The 25,113-nt window shown below is 40.7% G+C and overlaps 1 protein-coding gene across 1 annotated transcript; it reads right to left on the reverse strand.

The window, feature by feature from the left end:
• Positions 1–554: 554 nt before the first annotated feature.
• Positions 555–23,566, reverse strand: C7H6orf163 (chromosome 7 C6orf163 homolog). The gene is made up of 5 exons (XM_036766064.1): positions 23,419–23,566; positions 13,938–14,032; positions 9,921–10,028; positions 2,509–2,711; positions 555–1,486 (listed from the first exon to the last, which is right to left on the reverse strand). The coding sequence occupies exons 1-5, from the start codon at positions 23,564–23,566 to the stop codon at positions 946–948; spliced, it is 1,095 nt and encodes a 364-aa protein (XP_036621959.1). The 3' UTR covers positions 555–945.
• Between the last annotated feature and the right edge of the window lie 1,547 nt (positions 23,567–25,113).

Below are 25,113 nucleotides of genomic sequence, written 5' to 3' on the forward strand. Positions count from 1 at the left end.
TCACCTCCACCTGGCTTCTGTTAGGTTGAGATGAATCTATGAGACAATCTTTGAACTAACAGAGAATTTAATGGAAAGAGGAAAATGAGAGCATCCAGAAAATATTCATGTATATAGATAGTTTGTGGAAGAGACTACAAGAGAAATCCACAACAATTTTTTTTAAGATAACAGAACAATAATTTCTATAGGTATCTAAACCAACTTGTGCACAAATCCACCAATTCTTGGAAATTATTTTAATACAACTATTTCTCAGAACTTATCTCCATACTATTTCCCAGAGCCATTGTCCCATTATTTCTTCACTGGTAAGTTTATCATGACCTAGGGGCATCAGTAATGTTGACATAGCATTAACAGAACAATCTGTTTACTTTGATTCCAGTGTGTGCACCTGTTCTCGGAAGGAGCTGGGGAACTCTAGAAGATTACTCCCTGAAACTGTGCTATGTCACAATTTAACCCTCACACACCCTTACACTTCCTTCAAGACTTAGCTCAAATCCCACCTCCTACATGAGGCCTTAAACTTGTTTCCCGCCCCCCACCTGTTACTGCCTTCCTCCTTTAGATGACCTTCATCTACTCTGTACATATCTTACATGTATCTAGTTATTTACATGTTGCCTCTTTGGTTAGAGAAGGTACCTTCCTCTAGGGCAAGGACAGTTTTCTTCCCTTTCCTTGTTATCTTCAGTGCTTACCACAGTGCCTGGGACACAGTAGGTATTTAATAAATGCTAGTCGATTGATTGACTTTAACTGGGGTCTAAGATGTAGTAAGGGACTGAAGTAGTATTTGAAATCAGGTCTTACTTATGCCAAGTCCATTGCTCCAGCTATTGGGCTACCCAGGTGCCTAACCCTAAGAGGTACCCAAGGAAGGCTCATTGAATGAATTTATTTGGTGACCAGAATAACAATTGGCTTTTCAGGGCAATCTCAACTGGAGAGCTTTTCATCTTTGGCTTTAATGTGTTTTTCTATATCACTCGGTGGTTTTTGTTCATCTTTGGCTTTAACGTATTCTTCTACACCACTGGGTAGTTTTTGTTCATCTTTGGCTTTAATGTATTCTTCTATATCACTGGGTGGTTTCTTTCTTAGTGGTAGAATAAAATTTGCTTGTCCCGGTGCAAGCATAGGAAATGTAGCATTGATGTATTTCTGAAATGCCTCCCGGGTTTCCAGCAGCTCCTCCTCCAGGAAGTCCTTCCAGTGGGTCATGTTCTCCAGCTTCTCAGTCTTCTCCTGCAGCTCCTCTTCAGTGACGGTCAGCTTTTTGCAAACTTTCCTGATGGCAACCTTATGAAACTTCTCCACCTCCTGCAGCACTTCGTTAACTTCTTCTTCCTTCTCTTTCTGGCTGAGGCTAAAAGCGATGCTCATCTGGTGCTGTGTGGCTCTGGTCACATCTTTTATACTTTTTTCAAGAGTCTTGTGAGAGAGAATCCCAGCTTCCAGGATTTTCTCCTCATTCTTCCTAAAAATAACAACACAGGTTTGGACCATTAGGAGGTTATCAATCAATCGATAATCAACCCATCCATCGATGACGAGCAAGCACGGATTAAGTTCCTCCTATATGCCAACCACTGGGCTAGGTGCTGGGAGTACAAATACAAAGAATGAAATGATTCCCATCTTGCAAAGAAGCTTACATTCTAGTGGGTGAGGCAACAGTGTAAGTGATTACAGAATAAATATTAAATAAATTTTAAAAAGATGAAAGAATCTTTGCTCTGACATAGCAGACAGCCAGCCTCAAAGCCAGGCGGACCTGAGTTCAAGTTTCACTTCTAACACACACTAGCTTGTGTAACCCCCTCTAGAAAGTCACTTAACATTTCTGTGGTCTGGACAACTCTCTAAAAACAGGAGATAGCAAACTACATCTACCCCCCCTCCGCCCCACCCCCACCCCGGCCAGGGCCAAATCTAGCCCATCTACTTGTTCGTTTGTTTTAAAGCTGTGTACTACAAATAATTCCTAGGCTTTTAAATACAATAAAACTTTATTTTAAAAAATGTAAAGGCCATTCTTAGCTTGCAGCGGTTTTAGGCTTTGAGCCAGTAGTCTGCTGACCTCTGCTGTAAGTGGCAGAGAAGGTGCCAACTCGCAATGATAGAGGGAGTTTCCTCACCTGAGGAAACCAATGAAACGACAGGTTCAGTCTCTGGCCCTATCCTAAATACAAGGTAGTTAGGGAGGGAGGGCATTTATAATTGAGAGAATCTGAAAGGCTTCACATAGAAGGCAGTGTTTGAATCCTGCAACCATCCTATCTCTCAATTCCTGTATCTCTTTAAATCCCCTGATTTTCTCTACTTCTTCACTCCACCCTCAACTATAAATAAGGACAGTCTCGCTATCATTCACCACATCATCTCACGGTGATCATTTCTGCTGGAACACTTAGGGAAACCTCAACAAAAAGTCTTTTATCCCTTAGTGTATTTTGGATAGAAGAAGTAGGACTTTTGCTTGGGGGTTTTGAAGGCTACCTCATCTGCTTATTCAGTAGTTCCATCGTTATTTGCTGTTCTTCGGCTCGGACTTCCTCCATTGCCCGGAGCTTTTCATCATGGCACTCCTTGAGGATCTTCTGGATTCTATGGACCATGCGCTGTTCAGCAGCCCTGTTTTCTCTCTTCATTTCCTCTTCCACGATCTCTCTCATCTCTTGCTGAGCAAGTTTCACTGTTTCCTTAAGCAATGTTAAAATAGGATTTAAATAGTGGATGATGCTAGATTATACCTTCAAATTATATAAATTCATATAGGGATGACACCATGTCCAGATGCTATCGCAGAGGGGAAAGCTATGGTGTTCCCTACGATAAAGCACTGGCAACATTGGTACTGCGACAGTACTTTTTAAGCTTATGAGACATTTTTATATACTTTATGTACTTTTTAATACACTTTATAGCGCCTTAAAGTGCTAAACACTCCATGGTTGGGAAGTGTATGGTACAGTGGAACAAACATTGGATTTGAAGTCAGAAGACTTTTGTTTGAATTCTAGCTCTGTCACTGCCTGTGTCACCTTGGGAAGTTAATTCAATTCACCTTTTGGGGCCTCAGCTCCACCATTTGTAAAATAGTTGGGACTGGACTAGATGACCTCTAAAGTCCTTTCTAATTCTAGATGTGTGATCCCATGAATGAAGCTCTAGATAACAGACTTTTTTCTTGGGGCTTGCAGCCCTCCTGGTGACTCCATAATACTTGCTTACAATTATTCCTTTTGATTTGGACCCTCTTATTACCTCAATGACCTTGGGTAGGATACTTAGCCTCCTTGGGCCTCAGTTTCCTCATATGTAAAATGAAGAGGTTGGAATATGTGATCTCAGAGGTCCCTTTCAACTCTAACTCTATGATCCTACATGTATTATACATTTCCCAGTCCTATTTTTAAAAAAAGTATACTGCGTTCTAACAATCCTTTCTTGGAGAGTCAAAATCAATCTTATAAACATTTCATATGCTTATAATTATGAATTACATATAAGTATTATCACATAATTATGAATTGTATCATAAATCCAGTAAGATCCAAACAGCCTATTATTTATCCCCCCAATAAGAAGCTTCAGAAGACTGTGAATTTTGAGTTCTTTGAAATACTTTTTAGAGGGTTTTTTTTTTGTTTCAATCCCTTCCTCCCTCTTCTTCCTCCCCCACTCTTTGCTGTCAGCGGTTAGTTCTTTTACCTGTCTGTTACCAAATGTTCACTCTCTATTATAATTTTCTTGCATCATTCTCAATTTTTCCTCAATTTTTCCCTCTATCATTTGATTTTAAAAATCCTTTTTGAGCTTTTCCAAGAATTCTAGTTGAGCTTGTGTCCAATTCACTTTTTTCTTTGAAGCTTTGCTTGTAGCTATTTTTTTAAAAAAAAATTAATTTATTTAATATATTTAGTTTTCAGCATTGATTTTCACAAGAGTTTGAATTACAAATTTTCTCCCCATTTCTACCCTCCTGCCCACTCCAAGATGGCGTATATTCTGGTTGCCCCGTTCCCCAGTCAGCCCTCCCATCTGTCACCCCACTCCCTTCCCAACCCCCTTTCCCTTCTTCTCTTGTAGGGCAAGATAAATTTCTATGCCCCATTGCCTATGTATCTTTTTTCCTAGTTGCATGCAAAAACTTTTTTGTTGTTGTTTTTGAACTTCTGTTTTTAAAACTTTGAGTTCCAAATTCTCTCCCCTCTTCCCTTCCTGCCCACCCTCCCTAAGAAGGCAAGCAATTCAACATAGGCCACATGTGTACCATTACATAAAACCCTTCCACAATACTCATGTTGTGAAAGATTAACTATGTTTTGCTCCTTCCTAACCTATCCCCCTTTATTGAATTTTCTCCCTTGACCCTGTCCCTTTGTGAAAGTGTTTGTTTTTGATTACCTTCTCCCTTTGTCTGCCCTCCCTTCTATCGTCCCCCCTTTTTTATTTTCTTCCTCCTTCTTTCCTGTGGGGTAAGACACCCAATTGAGTGTGTATGGTATTCCCTCCTCAGGTCAAATCCGATGAGAGCAAGATTTACTCATTCCTCCTCACCTGCCCCCTCTTCCCTTCCTAGAGAACTGCTTTTTCTTGCCACTTTTATGCAAGATAATTTACCCCATTCTATCTCTCCCTTTCTCCCTCTCTCAATATATTCCTCTCTTATCCCTTAGTTTGATTTTATTTTTTTAGATATCATCCCTTCATATTCAACTCTCCCTGTGCCCTCTGTGTATATACATATATATACACACACACATACATATATATATACCTACCTATATACATAGACACACACATATGTATATATATGTATACACACACACACACATGTATATATATATATATATATATGCATATTCCTTCCAGCTACTATGATATTGAGGTCTCATGAATCATACACATCATCTTTCCATGTAGGAATGTAAACAAAACAGTTCAACTTTAGTAAGTCCCTTGTGATTTCTTTTTCTCATTTACATTTTCAAGCTTCTCTTGATTCTTGTGTTTGAAAGTCAAATTTTCTCTTCAGCTCTGGTCTTTGCACTGAGAAAGCTTGAAAGTCCTCTATTTTATTGAAAATCCATATTTTGCCTTGGAGCTTGTAGCTGTTTTGACACTGTTGTCTTCTTATAAGTCTGTGTCATGATCTTCCTTGTCACCATAGTCACTTTTTATGGTCAGGTTCTTTTTTGTTGCTGTTGTTTGCTCATTTTTCCAAGTCTATTTCTTGATTCTTAACTTTATGTTAAAGTTGGGCTCTGCTCCTGGCGTAGAGAGAGAACTATACCAAGCTTCAAGTTTTTCATGCTGCTATTATCAGAACTAGTTCTGGGGATGAGTTTTTGGTTCTTCCAAGGTGGCATGATCCAAGGAGAGGTACGGTTACTGCTCTCCTCGTTTGTGCTCTGATCTTTACCCAGAAAAGGACCTTGTTCCTCTGTAGCCACAAGTGCTAGCACCCCTCTTGACCCTGGAACTCTGACTTGGGCCCCTGCTCTTCTGTGGCTGTAAGCACTAGTGCTCCTTTCTGCCTTGGAACTGACCAGGCTCCCTACTCCCTTGTGAGTGACCACAAGCACTCTTCTCTGCCCTGGAACGGTGCCCAGCCCCTCTTCTCCCCTGTGGCCACAAGTGCTAGTGCTCCTCTTCATCCTGGAACTGCAATCCAGAGCTGCCTATGCGCAATGCAATAGGGTCCTGAACCCAGTACTGGCAAACAGTTGCCTTACCATTTGTGGGTTGAGAGCTCCCAAAGCTGCTGCTGTCACTGTTGCATCAAACTCCAAGGCCTGCTATTGGTTCTTGCAGTGGAATGCATTGTGTTCCGGGCTAACTCTCACTCCAGTGTCACAGACATTTCCTGCTGACCTCCTGAGTTGTCTTGGATTGGAAAAATGTCTCACCTTGACCTTTTATTGACTCTGCTGCTCAAGAACTCAATTTAAAGCATTGTTTTAAAGTCGTTTAGAGGGGAATGTTGGAAGAATTCATCTGAGCTCCTGCTTCTACTCTGCCATCATGGCTCTACCCAATTCCCTTATTTGTCAATGAAACTGCCAATAGCAACCTCTCTCCTCAATTCTAATGTACTGCTTCTGATCAACTTTGAACTTAAAAACCTGAACACCTGGATAGTTTTGAAGCTAAAATAAGAGTAAATAGACTCTTAGTAAGAGTTTGAAGGATTCCCCTCTGTGTCAAGTGTCTCCTTTACCATGGGGAATTAGTAATATGTCTTTTGACTATTCACTGGGCTTGTGTTGCAAATAGGTGAGACTTCTGTACTGCACAGTTCCAGATAGATGAAGTGTTACTGTAACACAGTTGCCTTCATTCAGTGTTCCAGGTAAGTTAAATGATTTGTCGATAATCTACTCTGGTTATGCCATGGCACATAGAGCACTAGATTCAGAGTAAAAAAACATGGATTTGAGTCTTAGCTTTGCAGTCTACTACTTGGGCGACCATGGGAACATCTGGGCCTCAGTTTCCTCATCTGTAAAATGAGGGGTTGGATTAGATGGTCTCTTCCAATTCTAGTTCTATGATCCCATCTGATGAAATTCAGAAAGGCTCATCTAACTAAACTTTTTTTTTCAGGCTCATCCCCTACTGGCATTGGGAGAACAGCATGCCCCTATCTACTCTATCACTGTTATCTCCACTACTTATTGAGGAGCCAGTCAATGGGGAGAAGGGGAGATATTGGAGACAGGGTGAAGGATCTACTGCCATGTAATTGATGGGACTTCCCCTCTAGTACTCACCTTAAGCCCCACTGTGGGGCCTCAGGCTAATATTCTTTTCACTTTTTTCTATCAGCAAGCCTGGGGTTTGGTTCAATAGTGTCTCATGTTGGCTTCTGTCACTCACCATTTCTCTTTTATAGTCTATCAGTTACAAAACACAGAATTACCTAGCCATAGTATGGAAAGGGTATCCAGCAAGGATACGGCATTGACTCAGTTAGATGTAGCTTCCCTGTGCCTATGATGGACATGCTGGTCTGCCAGTCAGATGCCTAAAGGAAGAGCCAGATGGTTCCTTATGCCCTGCATTTTTAATACCTACGTTACTAGGAAGTTATCAATCAATAGCTTAAGCCTTAATTTCCTGAGACAATTAAGTCTTGAGGATAGTTTCTATATTTAAAAAAAAAAACAAAACTAGTTTACTCTGTGTGGTATAAGGTTCAAGGAAAAACTAGCCCAGTCTATATGGTAGCCCCTAGGAAATTCTGCTTTTACCACAGAGGAAGAAATAGGCGATTGTATAGAGATCTTATCAATTAATGATGCTGGGTGGGTGAGGGGAAGTGAAGAAGTATTTATATAACACCTACTATATGCAGCTAGGTGGCACTGCAGTGGATAGAGAGTTCTTGGCCTGGAGTCAGGAAGACTCATCTTCCTGAGTTCAAATCTGACCTCAGGCACTTTCTAGCTAGCTGAGTGACCCTGGGCAAATCACTTAACCCTGTTTGTCTCAGTTTCCTCAACTGTGAAAAGACCTGAAGAAGGAAATAGCAAACCACTCCAGGATCTTTGCCAAGAAAACCCCAAATGGGGTTAAGAAGAATCAGGAGCGACTGAAAATGACTAAACAACTATATTATGCCAGGCACTGCATTAAGCACTTTACAAATATTATCTCATTTGATCCTCAAAACAACCTTGCAAAGTAGGTGCTGTTATTTTACAGTTAAGGAAACTGAGGCAGACAGAGGTTAAGTGACTTGCCTAGCATCACGCTTTTGTAAAGCACTTAGCTATTAAGTATCTGAGGAAGGATTTGATCTGAGGGTGTCTTGACTCCAGGATCAGTACTCTATCCATTGCACTTCCTAGCTGCCTCTCTGGTTCCATATTCAGATATTCTAGAAACTAGGCCTTCCTTACCCCTTTTTATATTCTTCTCCATTGTCTGAGTGAGCATTCTCAAAGCTTGCTGTGATGTCATGACAGAGACACTCAATATCTTCAGAGTGTCCATACTTTCAAACACATTCACATATGGTATCTCATCTGCTCCTCAGGATTTGGAAACTGGGACTTTGAATGCTTTAGTCATGGCAAAAGCCAGCCTGGGTACTAGACACCCATCAAGGTAACCTAACTGCAGCCAGTCTTTTCACTACTTTATGCTAAGTTATCAGTCAGCATTGGAAAATAATTCTATAGGTGATGCTCCACAGTTAAATGCAACCCTGAATAGTGGCCAAAGAGTAAAAGGAAGGAAAAATTATTAATGCAAAAGAGTAAATAAAAACAAAAATAAAAACCGAACAGCTATTGAGAGACATAAATTAGTTTGAAAAATAAATACCCAGCCCTCAAGTCCAAGTGTATCTATGCAGTTATCCAAAGAGAACTCTGTAGATGCAATGTTCTTTTTTCAAGTACTCACATTTTATTAATCTCCCATCTAGTCTCTCTCATTTATATAGCACTTTGCAAGCACATTCCTAACAATACCCTTCTGAAGTAGTAGGACAACTCTTGCTTTCTCATTTTATAGCTGGGGGAAGTCAATTTCAGAGAAGTCTCACAGCAAGGACATATCAGAACCAGCTTTCCAGTGGAATTAGCCAGATTTTCTGATTTTGAGTGCAGAGCTTTTCCCACCACAACATCCACTTTTTTGCAAATATAATCTGCTTTAAACAAAACAAGGTCTCTCTTTTTTTCCCCTGACTACTTCAAGCTACTACTTTCGCTTCTAGATAACACAGCCTCTACAATGCTGAAGAGCAAAATGGCAAAGGAAAACCTAGTATCTACTCTTCTGTCCTCAAATGCTTTGAGAACTCTCATGACCTATTAGAATTTGAGATTGTCAGGCTGGCTCCATTAATACGTTTGAGCAGATATGAAAGAAATCAGTGCCTACCCTCCCATCTTCCCAGTTCTTCACCATCCCAATCATTATCTTTTGCAGAACTGCCTGCCTTCTGGTAACAAGGCCTAAAAGCAACATCCCTCCCTGCTCCCTGCCCTTTGGCCCACTTATACTGGGATTCTGCTCCCCATTCTTACCACAGTGGGTCTTTTTTTGAAAAACCCAACCCAGTAATCTTACAACTGCAAGGCCATATACCATATTCCCCATGTAAAACCTAAACTTTGAGCCCAATTTTCCCCCACTACTTCCATGGACCTGGAATCAGGACCTGTGTTGAAGTCATCCCTCAGACACAAGCTGAGTGACTGTGGGCAAGTCACTGTATCCCTCTCAGCCTCCGCTTCCTCATCTGTGAAATGGGACATGATAATAACATCTACCTCCCCAGGTTGTGAGGATCAGATGAGATTACATATGTAAAAAGGCTTTGTAAACCATAAAGTACTTTACATATCTAGCCATCATCATATTATTGTTATAGCATCGGTCTCTCCTGGGCAGAAAAACAAAATGGCTGATTCGAAGCCCATTTCTTTGCCTATTTGAAGCACATTTTCTGGAGCCAGAGACAATCAGCTAAGCTACTAGGCTAGGCTTCTTCCTGGGAAGTCTGCCACTCTCACCTTTTCGGTCTAAGAGCTGCCTTCCTCTGTGGGGCCTGGATGCCTCCACAGCAGGAAATGCTATCTATGCCTTGGTCTACCCTGTGGAACTCCATGGCTCCATTTCAGCACGGTGACCCACCTTGAAGGAAAAAACAGGGAGGGAGCCCAAGAGGTGGATATGGTCTTCTCATCACTGTACAGCTATTTGCTATTGGGCTCAGAAGGACTCCCCCCTCCCACTCCTCCTATTCCTACTAGCCCCTCTGAAACTTCTGTGATCCCATCATCCCTCCTCACTCTTTCTATGAGGAGCACTGACCTGTTTCATCCCATCACCCAAAACCCCATCGCACTAAGTGAGTTTACAAGTACACAAAACAAGTCAGTGCAAACCTCCAATTCCTTTTGATGTTCTTTCTTTAAAGTTTTTATTTCCTCCAGGTGTTTATCATGGACTTTCTTGACAGCTTTTTTCACTTGCTCCTCTGTTATATCCTCAGCCTTTAAAAAAAGAAAAAGAGAGAGAGAGAGAAATTCCATGTGAAAAAATCTATTAATTTATTCTGAGAAGTGGCAAAGTCAATTTGCCATTATCCAAATCCAAATTTACTGATAACTAGCAAAAAAAGCTGCGCACCTACTTACTACGTGGACTCTACCTCCCTCTAGTGACTGACTTTGCACGCAGCCTGTACCAGAGAGAAGGTTGTTATAAATCTGGAGGCAACCAGTCTATTCTCAGTACACAATCTGGTACAGGAAGACCCTGCTCAGGAAGAATGGAGGAGCTGGCTGGTTTCTTCAGAGGCAGCCCTTCTCAGTGTCCGGCTTCTTTATTCTGTGAGTCCCCAGAGCATCATAAATCAAAGGATCATAGGTTTAGAGCCAGAAGGTAGCTTGAAGAGCAATAAACTCCACCATTTTACAGATGAGGAAACTGAGTCTCAAAGTAGCAAGTTCCTGAAGGTCTGAGAGGTTGAAAATAACATCAGAATTTGAACTCAAGTCCTTTAACGACAAATATGTGACTCCATTCTACCATGAAGGGTGCAGGGTCCCAGGACATAGAGATGAAAAGGACCTTAAAATATTAATCTAGTTAAACTCACTCACTCTACAGACCAAAACCAAAACAAAACCAAGACAGAGACAGTCAATTCCGGCTCAAGGCCAGGTAGTAAGTATCAGGATTGGAGTTCAAACCCAGTTCCTAGAGCTCCAAATCCAGTTCGCTTGCCATTCTATCATGCCATAACATCGATGTGACCTTATTCAATTGTCAAATATTTTTGCTGTCACTTCCCTTCTGTCTGGCTTTCTAAGTTCTAACTAGATATTCCCGCAGTGGCCTTAATCTCTTCTACTGGGCACCTGGTTCCTAAAAGGCTAGTTCTTCAGCTAAAATATATTCTAGGTGACAGCAGTCACTTCTCCCTCTAAGGCCATTCCCCAGGGGACAATTCATTCATGGGTTTAAGGGATGGGGAAAGGATCTTGCTAGTCCAGGGGGTTCCAGCCCTTCCATAGATAGTGGGATCTATCACCCTTCATCTAATATAAGTTCTCTGAGATGATTTCAGGGAGGGTTCCATTTTTTGTGTGTGGTTCATTCTCTATTGCCTAGCTCAAAGTCTGGCATAAGGGAGGAGCTTGTTGATAGATTGGTTGAATACTGATCCTGGTCATTTCTTCCCTTCTTTGTCAAGGCTCCTTCACCTCCAGAAGTTCTGGCTGTTCAAGGCTGAAAGAGGATGCATTAGGACCTCTGTTAGAAGTGGGTTATTGCACCCTAAGGTAGGAGAGTAAACCTTGAAAGTGGATCTTATACTTCCTCCCCAAAACTGAAAACCATGAGCATCAGCATGAATGCCATACAACATCAGGCTGGATAGTGAAATCCTCAGTGGCAACCATATGCCACTTATTATCTTTGATTTGCTACAGCACAATAAGTATACTCCACTGTATATCATGAAAATAAATCAGAATTACAGAATACTACATTTGAAAATGATTTTATCCCAACTCTTCAATTTTACAGATGGGGAAATTGAGGCCCCTGAGAAATGAAATAATTTGTCCAAAGTCTCCCTACTCATAGGGGTCAGATGCAGGCCTGGAAGCCAGGTGGCCTGACTCCTGATCCAGTTTTTCTATGTTACCACATGTCCTCTCAAGTTGATTGGATCAGTTCATGAAGCTATTAAATAAATATTAAATCAATAGCCTGATTAGCTATTACAGTTTAAAGCTGTACATTATGAGGCAGTACAGCATAATGGATAGAGTTCTACGCCGGGGTTCAGATCCTGCCCCTGACAGTAAGTAACCATGGGCAAGTCATTTAACATCTCAGCCTCAATTTATTCATGTATAAAACAGAATGATAATATTTGGATATAGCATGGATAAAATGCTGGATTTAAAGTTAGGAAGATCTAAGTTCAAATTCTATATCTGTCATCTATTTCTTGTGTGACCTTAGACAAGTCACTTACCCACTGCCTGCCTCAGTGTCTGCAGCTGTAAAATGGGCATAGTGATAGCACCTATCTCACAGGCTTTCTGAGAGGATCAAATCAAATAATATGTATAAAGTGACCTTAAAGTGCTATATAAAATGCAGTTACTATTACTATTAATTCAAAGGGTTGTTATAAGACTCAAATGAGATAAAGTAAACGAAGCATTTTGTAAACCTGAGAGTACTATATTTATGTCAGTTATTATTAAAGATACTTATACTCATTATTTCTTTGTTGCTTCCACATTTTCTTCCAATGACTAGGAGGGCTGCTAGCACAGGTTTTTTGATCAGCTTTTCTAAGGAAAGCAACTCTAAGTGGTTTACAATCTCACTTTAAACAAACATACATATATCATTCACTCAGTTCAGGGGGAAAAGCCAGCACCCTGAACTTCAGAGCAAATACAAACAGAAGTTACAAATAGAGAAAATATAAACAGAGCAAATAACACAAGTCAACAGACAGGTTTCTAGCTGTCTGACCAAGCTATACCCACATAGTTGCCAGAGAGAGAGAAGCACCAACACCTGGTTTTCAAAGCCGGGGGAAGGGCAGTGCTCCTTAACGGCTGCCCAGAGTCTCCACACCAATACTCTTCCAATGAGTGAGCCCCAAACAAAATGCTAACCTCAGAGTATATATACACTTCTTCAGGGTCAGAGCACTTTACACTCCTCGAGGGCTTCATACCTCTTGTGACCTAATTAGCAAAATAGTCTTGGCCTTTCTGCAAACAAAGGCAAGACTAAATCAAAGGTGCTTGATTGCCTTAGTACTGAGAAACACTCCAAAACAAAAGACAACAAAAAGTCCTACTTTGCTTGCCCTTACAGGGGCTTAACAGATGGCAAGTATAAGAGTGGTGCAGTAGATAAGGGTTTAAATGTAGTCTAAGCCACTTACTAGCTGTGTGACTTTGAGTAAGTCACCTAACCTCTGTAGGCCTCAGTTTCCTCATATGTAAAATGGGGGATAACAGTACCTACCTCCCAGGATTATTGTGAGAGTAAAATATTGTAAAGCTTTTTGCAAACCTTAAAGCATTATCTAAATTCTAGCTATGATAATCATTTGTTTCTCTGAGGTCACGCGTCTGTCCACTAGAACATGCATCTTCTTGTCCTCATTTTATAGATGAAGAAATGAAAGAGTATTTGTGCCTACAGCTTTCTATAATGTTGGCCCTCTTTATGACATGCTCTAGTCTAATAATAATAGCTAGCATTTATGTAACACTTTGAGGTTTGAAAAGCACATTAATTATATTATCTCATTTGGTCTTGGTGAGGTAGGTGCTTTCATTACTGTCATTTCGGTGCTATGATTATCTCCGTTTGATAGATGAGGGAGCTGAGGCTGAGAGAGATGAAAGGTTCTGCCCAGGCTAACGATCTTCCCGATGCCAAGTCCGGTGCTCCACGACACCATCTCAAACCTGTCCATTTGCTCATCTTTACAACCACCCAGTGAAGTCAACTTGTGCAGCAACGAGTCAACAGAATTGGAGTGGGAAAGGAACACTTTAAGGAAGGACTGTGTGTCTCCAGAATGATTCAGTATTGTTTTCTAAAGAAGATTGTCAAGGTTGCTTGTTATAGCTTCATGATTCCACCAGAAGGAAGTGTAAGTCCACATGCACATGGGGCAGGCATGGAGGATGAAGGGATGTTTGCCAAAAAGAGGCCCAAGCAATACAGGACAGTTGTGTCCCTTGGGGTATTTTCTTACACACACACACACACACACACGCGCGCGCGCAATTTTGAACAAGAAACTTTTCCAGAATTATGTCAGATACTCTTGAATAGAACATAAAAGACAAGACCCCAATCTTGGTGTAAGACTTTGTAAATAATATTAAATAGGTTTCAATATCTTTTACCTTTGCCCACACTTCATCCTGTGCTACTTTAAGAAGTTTTTCCAGTTTATCATGATGAATTTTTTCTTCCTTTTGATGAATCTCAAGCCCAATACCTGCATATTTGAATGAAAATTATATTAAGTATCTAAAGACAGCCTTTTGTTTATCTTTTGATGATTTTTGTTGTACTCAGAACCTACCACAATGCTTTGCACATAGATGGTGCTCAACAAATATTTGGCTGGGGAATGAATGTACAAAATTCATTTATGTCTTATTTTGATTTGAAGAAAGTTTCCTGACAATTCATTTTCAGGGGATACATCTAAAAGGAGTGAGAAGCAGCATGGTGTAATTTTTAAGTCAAGATGGCCTGGGTTCAAGAACTCCTTGTGACACGTGCTATGTGACTGCGTTGGTTAAACTCTCAATTTACCAGCCAAGTCTCCAAGACTGCAAATTACATAGCTGCAGATTTTGCATTGCTAGGGGGAATTTTCACATTGAAAGCTCCCCCACATGTGCTTTCCTGAGTTCAGTGCCTTTAGTTGTGGGGTTCAGTGGAAAAGAGGACTAGTAGTAGTAGTAGCAGTAGTAGTAAAACTACTATTTGAGGAGTACTTCTAACCTTATAAAGCACGTTCACATCCATGTTTTCATCTCATATTCAGAGAAACCCTGTAAGGTAAGCATTATTACACCCATTTTGAAAGTACCTAAAATCTAAAATGTTCTAGTGCTTGGCTGGTGGTGTTGTTCAGTTGTGTCTGATTCTTTGTGACCCCATTTGGGGATTTCTTGGCCAAGATACTAGAGTGCTTTGCCATTTCCTTCTCCAGCTCATTTTACCCATGAGGAAACAGGCCAACAGAGTTAAGTGACTTGCCCAGCATCAGACAGCTAGTAAGTATCTGAGGCCAGATTTGAACTCAAGAAGATGAGTCTTCCTGATTGCAGGCCCAGCATTCTATCCACTGCATCATGTAGCTGGCCCCTTCCAATCTTAGGCAGCCCTATATCCAGAGGTTCCAGGAACACGATTCGGGTACTCCCACACAGAACTAGCAATCTTCCCCCAAGATTCTTCTATTTATGGCCTCCTCAAGGTTAATTCCCAGTCAGGTGGGAAAATTAGGAACTAAGACAACTCCTTGACTTTTTCCTTGCTCACTGTTGTGTCACAGGCAGGACTGATGATTGCCCTTTGGCCACTTTCAGGAGGGGCTATATATGATTCCTTGCTCTTCACTATTACCTTATTGTTCAAGTGGAACAGTGGCATCTCAAAGGAAGGCCCAGTCATGGAGATAGACTCTTTCCACACCCTAAATTCCTAACTTTTGCCTTTTACTCCTCCTAGATTAGCAGAGGCTGTCATCCAATATCATTTCTATCTCTAGGCCCTTTGGTCTTTTTGCATTCTTCCTAGGGAAGTGAAACTTGGTGGACACGTAAACATTCAGAGGCTTTTCCCCTCCTTCTCTTCTGATCCTCTTGAAGAAGAATTAGGAGGAGATTGCATCTTTCCCTCAGTAAAACACTTATCATCCCTGAAACTTATATGTGAGCACACTTGAATATCTGTGAACAAGTATCACAAATATCTTATCAGCAATATAGCAGTCATAGGTGGTACAGCAGATCTCTAGAGAGCTGGGTCTGGAGTCAGGAAGACTTATCTCCGTGAGTTCAAATCTGGTCTCAGACACTTACTAGCTGTATGACTCCAGGCAAGTCACTTGTCTCAGTGTTGGTTTTCCACCTGATGATGGCAGTTGGCTAGCAGTTGGTATTGGTGGTAGCAGAAATGGCGGACCTCTCTGCTACAGAGACTGCTTCCCTGGATTATGGCCAAGGGGGCCAGTTGGAAGTAGGGCTGACGTTCATGTTCATTTGCTTAGGATAGTGTTCAGTCAGTCAGTAAATATGCATTAGTGACTATGTGTCTGGGAAATAAAAGTAGGGGATACAAAAAGAGGCAAAAGATGGCCTTAAGGAGCTCACAATCTAATAGGGAAGATAACAAGCAAATATATATACAAACAAGCTACATACAGGATAAATAGGAAGTAAATAAGAGAGAGAAGGCATTATCATTTAGAAGGGTTTGGAAAGGCTACCAGTGAAAGCTGGGATTTTAATTGGGACTTGAAAGAAGCTAGGGAAGCCAGCAGGCAGAGATGAAGAGAAAGCATTCTAGGCATGAGGGACAATCAGAGAAAATGCCCAGAGCTGAGAGATGGAGTATCTTGTTCATGGAACAGCCAGGAGGCCAGTGTCACTGGGTTGAAGAGTTCATGGCAGGGACCAAGGTCTAAGAAGAAGATAGGAGGAGGCTAGGTTATGAAGGGCTTTGCACCTTAGAGCATTTTGTATTTGATTTTGGAGCTGATAGGGAGTCACTGGAATTTTTTGAGTAGGATGGTGACATGGTCAGATCTGCCCTTTAGGAAAATTACTTTGATGGCTAAATGGATGATGGACTGAAATGGGGAGAGAATTGAGACTGCAGACGCATCAGTAGGCTATGAGGTGATAAAGACCTGTACCAGGGTGGTGGCAGTATCACAGGAGAGAAGGGGGCTTATTCAAGAGATGTTGCAAAGTGAAATTGACAGGTCTTGGCAACAGATCAGCTATGGGAGGTGAGAGACAGTGAGGGATACAGGGTGACTCTTAGGTTGTGAGGCTTAAGAGACTGGGAGGATGGTGTTCATAGAATCTCTGAACTGTAAGGGACCCTCAGAAGGCATTTAGCTCAACTAATGCCTAAACAAAAATCCCTTCTGCAATATACCCTACAAGTGGCTGGCTCTTCATTTCATGCTTGAAGATTTCCAGTGAGAGGGAACTCAAGTATCAAGCCTGTTCCACTTTCGGATAGCTCTAATTGTTTCAAAAGTTTCCTGGCATCATGAAGCCTAAATTTGCTTCTTTCCAACTTCCATTCATTGCTCTTAGTTTTGTCCTTTGGGGTCAAACAGAAGTAATCTAATCAGTCTCCCAACTTAAAGACAGTGGTGCTACCTCCTCTCAGTCTTTTCTTCTCCACACTAAACATCCCCAGTCTGAAAATTGAATGACTAAAGATTGGCTGGGAAGAAACATGATCAACCATGTGAAACGAAAGTAGTTTAAATTATTTTTATAGCACATAGTGAAGATAATGTGTAGACCCCAAATTTGACATTAAAGGTATCCTAATCATGAACCTAATTAAACCTCATAAGTAATTGATTCATTTTCTCCCTTTGGAGAGCACATATAATAGATTGCACATTAGCTATCTGACTTTGAAATATTGCGCACTGCACTGGAATAACCTGCAAAGTATCAACACGATTTTCAAATGATCAAAAGAGCAAATAAAGTCATGCTTATTTTACACTCCCTCATATTTACATTCCCTCTGGACTTCCTCTCCCAATTTGTACTCACATTAGCATATTGGGTTCCCAGGAGGGCACCTACTACCTTGGGTTCCAGGGACAATCTTGTGAGTGACTATTCCTAGCACTTTAGTTCACAAACCCCCATTGGTGGGCTTTCTACTAGCAATTAGCCAGTAGACTTGGTTAGCTCTTGGAAAAGATATTTATTCAACAAAGCATTCCCCCCCCCCCCGCCCCAAATCCTAGGGACATTCTACCACAAAAAATCCTGGGGCAAACAGAAGAGTAGGCACAAATTTAAAGTGCAATGGTAGTAAGACACACGTATGGAGGAATTACGTGGCCAAGGCAACCCACAACTCCAAAATTGCAGAACCTTGAAGTCATTTCTAGAGTCCTCATGAAATTCACTGGAAGGTGGGGGCATCATGCCAGTGACAAATGGGTTGCTCCACTACTCAACTAGACTTGCTTTTTACAATGCACAGAATTTTCAGCTGGACCAGTCAATTTAGTGCCAGGTTAGACTGGGCAAATTATTTGGCTACTAGGCTGACTCAGAGAATGTGGCACCTATACTGGATGTCATCCCTGGACATGTCCACGACTGTGATGTGTCTTCCCTGGACCTGGTGTCAACCTATTTCCAGATGCCAGCTTGCTAAAGAACTGACCTCTCAAGGCAGGGACAGCTCTACATCCAATTTCAGCAGGAAGAAGCTATGCAGGACAACACCTTCACCCCTTACCCCAAGATTTTGAGCCCCATTCATTTGAGGGGGGAATGATGACATTGTTTTACATGCTTATCTTGTGTTATATTGTTGTGTAAAGTTCTGTTGACACCAGTTATCCCAAAACTCCCATTGCCCTATGTAATGAATAAGAAAGACCCTGGGGCCGAATGTATTAGCAATTTAAATTGGAAGATCTTTCCCACCCATTAATAGGCCATGTGACCTGCTTACATCACAGGAAGCCTAAGTCACGTGTGGTGGGAGGAGCTTGCTGAGAGGAAAAGGAAATTGTGTCACAGGAAATGCTGAGAGAGCAGTTATGACAGTTAGAGCTGAGGGAAAGAGCGCAGACTCGTGGTAGCTGTGAGTTTGTTTTTGGGAAGGCTCCAGCAGGGGGGCAGATGGTTTTGGAATAGCAGGGCTCCATGATGTGATGTTGTGTATTGAGTTCTTTGCTGCTGTGATGGTTTGGGTGGATGGCTTATGGGATCTGGTCCTCTGGTATCTAAATAAATGGTTTACTTCTTCTACCTTCTATGTAGAGAGTCTCATATATTTTGCAATACAGAACCACATAGGCATTTTGACAATTATCATCTATATTGTGAATATTGCCTTGCTGATACACCCTCGCACTTCATTATCTCCATCTTTTCCCCTTAGAAGCAACATTTCTCAAAATGTGGTCATGGGTCCCCCAAGCCCCTTTAAGGGTGGAGGTGTGGAGAGGTGAGATCAAAGCTGTATGAGGTAAATAAAATGTGAAGACTTCACAGGGAAGATATGTATAAATATATATCTATATCTATACTAAGAAATGTTTAAAATCAAGAAAAAGGAAAGTGGAAAAATTCTGAGGCTGTGAGAGTCTGATGGCTCAGCCTCTGGGAAAGTTTACTCTGAAACTTTTTGTTCTTTCTTCTGGTTCTGGTTTAAAGATTTGCTCAGTAAGAACAGGGTCATAATGACCTGTTTTTCTCTACTGTAAATAATGGAGAGGGTCTCCCCCTCCCCTTATCCTATTCTCCTTCTTTAGATTTATAGATGTCACCTCAGTTGTAATCATTAACTAAGGGAATGGGAATTGGAGTTTTTGTGCCTCAATTTCCCGGTTCTTTGTCTAGCTTTCCTGCTCAGATTGTAAGCCCACCTCCCAGCCAATGGTGAGAAGGGTCAGAGGTGGGTGGGAATTCTCTTGTGTTAGGTATAATTATTGGTGCTTTGCCTCTTGTAAAGCGCCTCCCTTGCTGGATTTGTTCTAGCGGGGGATGCCCAATTCTCAAGAACTGAATAAAATTTATTTCTTTTTCCACCCTGAGATGGTTCCTTATTATAAATTTAATTGGTGAGGGTCTTTCATCCCACACAAAGCTATTTTCAAAATAATAATAATAATAATACAATTTCTAATACTAAGGCCATGTTTTGGAGAACTCACACAAGGCAAGCGCTCACACATAGGTCAGAAGAAGCAGTTCAAGGACACTCAAGGTCTCTGCGAAGAACTTTAGTATCGATTGTGAGACATGGGAGATGCTGGCACAGGACTACCCAGCATGGCATGCCTGCATCAAAGAAGGTACTGTGCTCTATGAGTAAAGCAGAATTGCAATAGCACAAAGGAAACATGAGATATGAGAATCTAAAGACATCTCTGTCCCAAATGTTCAAATGGACTATTTGTGCCTAACCTGTGGTAGAGCCTTCTGAGCTCATATTGGACTGATCAGCCATAGTTCAACATACTGTACCTTGACTCCAACATCATGATGTCATCGGTCCTCTTCAAATACAAAGGACAAACAACAATTTTTAATACTAATAATTTCTAGCATGGTAAATATTAACAGATTAACACATAAACAAAAGTTCTTTGGGGGGGGAAGTCCTGACAGCAAAAACTTTGAGAACTCCTGCTTTATACCTTCAATTTTGCTGAAGTCTAAAAAAAGGGCATTGCTTACACAGGGATAGGAAACACTGTTTTGGAAGTAGAAAGTCAAATCAGGTCAGGAATCACAGTTAGTCATTCATATTCCATTGACTCTAGAAAGCTAAAAGTCATTTGGAAATTGACAAATACGGTTTTAAAAGGTGTTCCATTTATTTTTCCCAATAGTTGCTCCAGCAGGCCAACCACAAAAGACAGGGAAGTCACACTGCCAAGATGACCTATCATTAGCATAGATGAACATTCTGCTGGTAGGGATCTGGTTGTAGAGGAGGCAGGAATGGTCTTGCCCCTACATAGATATAACAATGAATAGGACATTGGAGGAACAGGCCCAGGAGCTTCCAGGCACTTCACAGCAACAGTACATAGACAATTACATACGTATCCTTGTTGTCTCTTCCATTAGAATGTAAGCTTTTTGTAAAGGATTGTTCATTTATTGTATTTATATCCCCAATGCCTCGTGCATAGTAGGCTCTTTAACAAATAATACTCACTGATTAACTGATATCAGAATATCCACTGGTGTTAGTGATCAGGATTAGTTTAAATTAGGAAAAATTAAATTTGCTCTGGAGAAGCCAAAGGAAGTATGAAGCACCATTAGAATACAGCTGATCAGCTATGGGGCCATGGAACTAGAGGAACCACTACATCCACTGTAGTCTGTTTCCGTACTTTTTTTGTGTTAGTGTAATTACCTGAAGGATATCTTCCACGGAATTTGAACCTTAGAGAGTTGTTCCTGTTTGTGAGTTTCCCAAGAGAACTGGGATCTCTTGTATACCTCTTTAACTATGGGTAATAGGAATAAGCCTAGAATGTGCCCTGGAGTGGCCAGACCACATTTGGAAATCAGCCTTTGATGATATTTGACCTCAGGGAGTCACTGCTTACTCAGTCACATGGGGGAGAGCATCAGTCTGAGGTTTTAATCCCTTTCCTTAGGAACAAAATGAGATGCTTGTAAGGGTCATTCAACAGTTAATAAAAAAGAGATTTGATTCGCCGCAGCAAGAGAAGGGTATTAAACAAGGATAGGCCTTCAGAACACCTCGAGTTGATTCAGATAAGCAAAGCTTCCCTGCCTGAGCTACCCATCAGGATCTCCCAATCAAGCTTCAGAGAGAATGTTATGCAGTGCCTCATAGTTGTTTTGTACTCCAGCAATAGGGAGATGATGTCAACAGTGTGAACCTTTAGTACCCTGAGCCACCAAATCTCAAAGATGATTTCATACTTTTATGGAAAGATTAGCCTAACCTGTATGAGGGAAAGGGATTGAATAAATAGTCCCTGCCATGAGCACTAGTAATGAAATGGAATTATATCTAGTCACATAGTATTTACATAAGGGTAATAACAAAAAAAAGTACAAAGGAGCATTTGGGATTATTTTAGGGAACCATTTTATAAGGCTCAAAGTCAGGTTGGAATGCTTTTCTGATAGGAAAACTGGGGATAAAGTAATGAAGAAATGAATATGTAATTATACTCCCCTGCATGGATTACAAGGGGGATTGAATATTTTACAAAGGAGAGGACATTTGAGTTGGATTGGAAAGATGGCTAGGATTTTAAAAGAGAAATGGGAAAGGGGGCATTTAAAGTTGAGGTGGAAGGCACAAAGATGCAGGAAAGCAGTTAGCACAGTGCCTGGCACATAGCAGGCACTTAATAAATGTTTCCTAACTGATTTGGATATTGTCATGCAATGCAACAATATAATCTGAGAGGCAAAGTCATACAAAGGAAAGAGAACTAAGATTTGAATCAGAGGATGTGGGTTCTAGTCCTCATTTAACTTCTCAGGGCCCTAGTTCCCTCATCTGTAAAATGAGGGAGATGGACTACCAGATGGTTTCCAAGGTCCCTACCATCTCTATGTCTATTATCCTCTGATCTAGTGTGGCTACAGTATAGGACATGTGAAGCACAGTAAGAAAAATAACATATCACATTTGATGGTTACAAAGCACTCTGACATATTATGATTTCATTTTAATCCTCACAATAATCTTGTGACTCAGGCAAAGCAAATGCCCCTAATTATGCAAATGAAGATACTGAGGCTCAGAGAGGTTGACTTGCCCAAGGTTAGCTAATAAGCAGAGTTCTGACTCAAAATCTGGTCTTCTGACTTAAGTCTGGTGTTGTGTTTTGTTTTCCCACTGTAAGGTAAAGTTGAAACCAAATTATGCTCTGAGTACTAAGTGTAATGAGCACCCACCATCCAGAAGACCAATGGGAAAGTATGCTGCCCACCTCCTGACAGAGGTGATCACAAACTTGATGTAGAATGAGACAGTTTTTTTTTTTAATATGGCCAATGAATTTTTTTGTTTGACATGAAGGTTTTTTAAATAAGCGGTTTCTTTTTCTTTTTTCTTTCTTTCTTTTTCTTTTTTTCAATATTGGTGGGGAGAAGTAGGAGGAAGAGAAATTAAAATACTTGACAATGAAAAAAAATAATTAAAAAAAAGAAAGCAGATTATGGAGGACTTCAGTGTCATATGAGGGATTTTGGTCTTGTCTCCAACAGCAGTAGACTCTGCCTAGAAGTTTTTAGAATAGGTGAATAATATTTTCAGAACCTTGCAGTATTGCGGAAAGAACACTGGTTTTAGAGTCAGAGGAATTGAATATGAATCTTGGCTATGCTCCTCTGAGCAAGCAATTCACCTGTCTGGGTCTCACTGTCTTCATTCGTAAAATATAGGTGGTAGACTAAATGATTTCTAAGGTCTCATCCAGCTCTATGTAAGTTATCCTATGAACTGCATAGAAGTAATAGCTAAAGCTGTGGAAGTAGATGCCATCAGAACAAACAGAGAGGAGACAGATGAAGAAAGGGACATGGAAAGTACCTAGACTTAAAGAAAGCCTATGTACGTATATAGTGTAGCATGCATGCTGCATGCTTGTTGACTGACTGGAAAGAAGCAGCGAAGGAGACAAATTCTCTTCTAGGAGTCACATTAGTTCTTGCATTTGGTGGAAATTCTTTTCCTCTACCCACCCCGGTTACTTAGACACATTACATAGAAGCATTTTTTAATACTATATGGTTGGAAGATTCTAATAGATATTATGGTACAGGAAGCCTTGTCAGTGTGACCTGGAACTCTTGCCTCTGATGTATGGTGCCTATATAAACCTGGGTAATTCATTCATCCTCTCAAAAGGCCTAAGCAAACAAAGTCCATAAATTAAAGTTGCCAATCGGCAGCACTAGAGAGTTTCCACCCTGGGAATTCTCTACACTGATGAAGTCATAGATTTGGACTAAAAAATGGTTGGAAGACACACAAGTAAATGACCATGTAACTTAAATCAACAAACGTAAGAAGAGATAGACAATGAGGTGATAGCCACTATGAAATATTAGTTCAACTAGAGATCATAAGCTCACTTACCTAGTATATCCTTGTGAGTATAAAACCTTGTCTTAAATGGTTTATATTCACGGATCTGTTGGAAAGCTTCCCCAACAGGCGGTGGTGGTATTATTTTATTACACACTGCACAGCAAACAAAGTTTTCGAGATCTGGATTCCGAATCATGGTTGAATTTAAGGCAACAGTCACAGTGCAGAGTGGCTAAAACTGTCATTCTAGGATTAGGAAAAGCAGTAATAGGGATTTTGAAGGATAACAATCTTATCAGCAGACTGGAGGTGGTTTACTGTTTCAAGGTGAAGTCTGGAGGTTGGCTTAAAGATTAAATCATTCACCATTATGAATTAGAGAAATCCCTACAAATAAAAGCATTGGGAAAACTGAAGGGCCTTACTGCATGGAGCTGAGAAGGTGGCTTTACTGAAGGTTGACCTTCAGACTTGAAGCTATAAATTGTCAACTTACTTAGCAACTGTTGCCAGGGTCAAGCTTTGCTCACAAAAGTGTCTGTAAATGACAAAAGAGATTACTATGGAGTATTTCACAGTTTTCCACATGCTTCGTTTTAAGGTATCTGAATAACTGATTTCTGAGAGGTCCAGGCTACAGGAAGTACACCAGATTATGTATGAATGAAAGACATGGTAATGTAGTGATAAAACTACTGTTTGGAAATAACACTACAGTTTAGAGGGAAAATTAAGTCAGTTCCCCAAATAATCAGGTCTGGTTTCCTAGGTCATATAATTAACAAACTCGTTATTGTAATAACACACACACACACACACACACACACACACACATTTTCTCTTTCCTTCCTTGTTTCTTTCTCTTTCTTCTTCTCTCCTTTTTTTCATCTGGTTTAAGAAAGCCTTTCTCCCTCTCTTCTCTTCTCCTTGCTTCCATCTTTCTTATCTATAGTCACTAGACAGGATAAAAACACAGAGCCACTAAATACCAAAACTAGTGCTCTTATTCTCACCACTTCTTTTCTTCTATTTGGGATTTTACTGATAATAGTTTAAGGCATATCCTGAATTCCTCATCTTTAGGATGAGGGTGCAGGACTAGAACAAGTTTCTTAACCTTTTTTGAATCATAGATTTCCTTTGACAGAATGTTTTTAAATGAATAAAATGAAATAAATAGGATTGTACAGGAAACCAATCATATTGAAATAGTCATAACAGTATTAAAAACAAACAAAAAACAAGTTCACAGACCCCAGACCAAGAATCTGGGGATTGGAGAATCTCCAACAGTTCTTTTCAGTTGTGATGCTACAGTAAATCGTCTCACTTAGGTTTTTCCATCTCAGTTATCCTTTAGGTTCTGCAAGAAATGAGCAGACCCTTCTGAGACAATGTCAGAAATAGAAGGGACCTTTAGAGATTAGCCCAACCCTCTCTTTTTACAGATGAGGAAAACCAGGACCCTGAAGGTTTGATTTTGCAGATAGTCTTCAAGATCCCTCCCATCTCTAACAGTCTATGATTCAACAATCCAAGGTCACAGAGCTATTATTAAGTGGCACAGCAGGAATTTGAACTCAGATCTCCTGACACCAAATCCAAACAGCATTCTCTCCTCTACATTACAATGGAGGACCTCTGGATCTCTTGTTGACTGACATTCCTATGGCAACTGGGATGTATAGCTGACAAGACCAATTCCCTCTGCATATTTATTCTATACACATGAAGACTGTTCTT

The sequence above is a fragment of the Trichosurus vulpecula genome, chromosome 7, assembly GCF_011100635.1.
Source record: "Trichosurus vulpecula isolate mTriVul1 chromosome 7, mTriVul1.pri, whole genome shotgun sequence".
NCBI lineage: Eukaryota > Metazoa > Chordata > Mammalia > Diprotodontia > Phalangeridae > Trichosurus > Trichosurus vulpecula.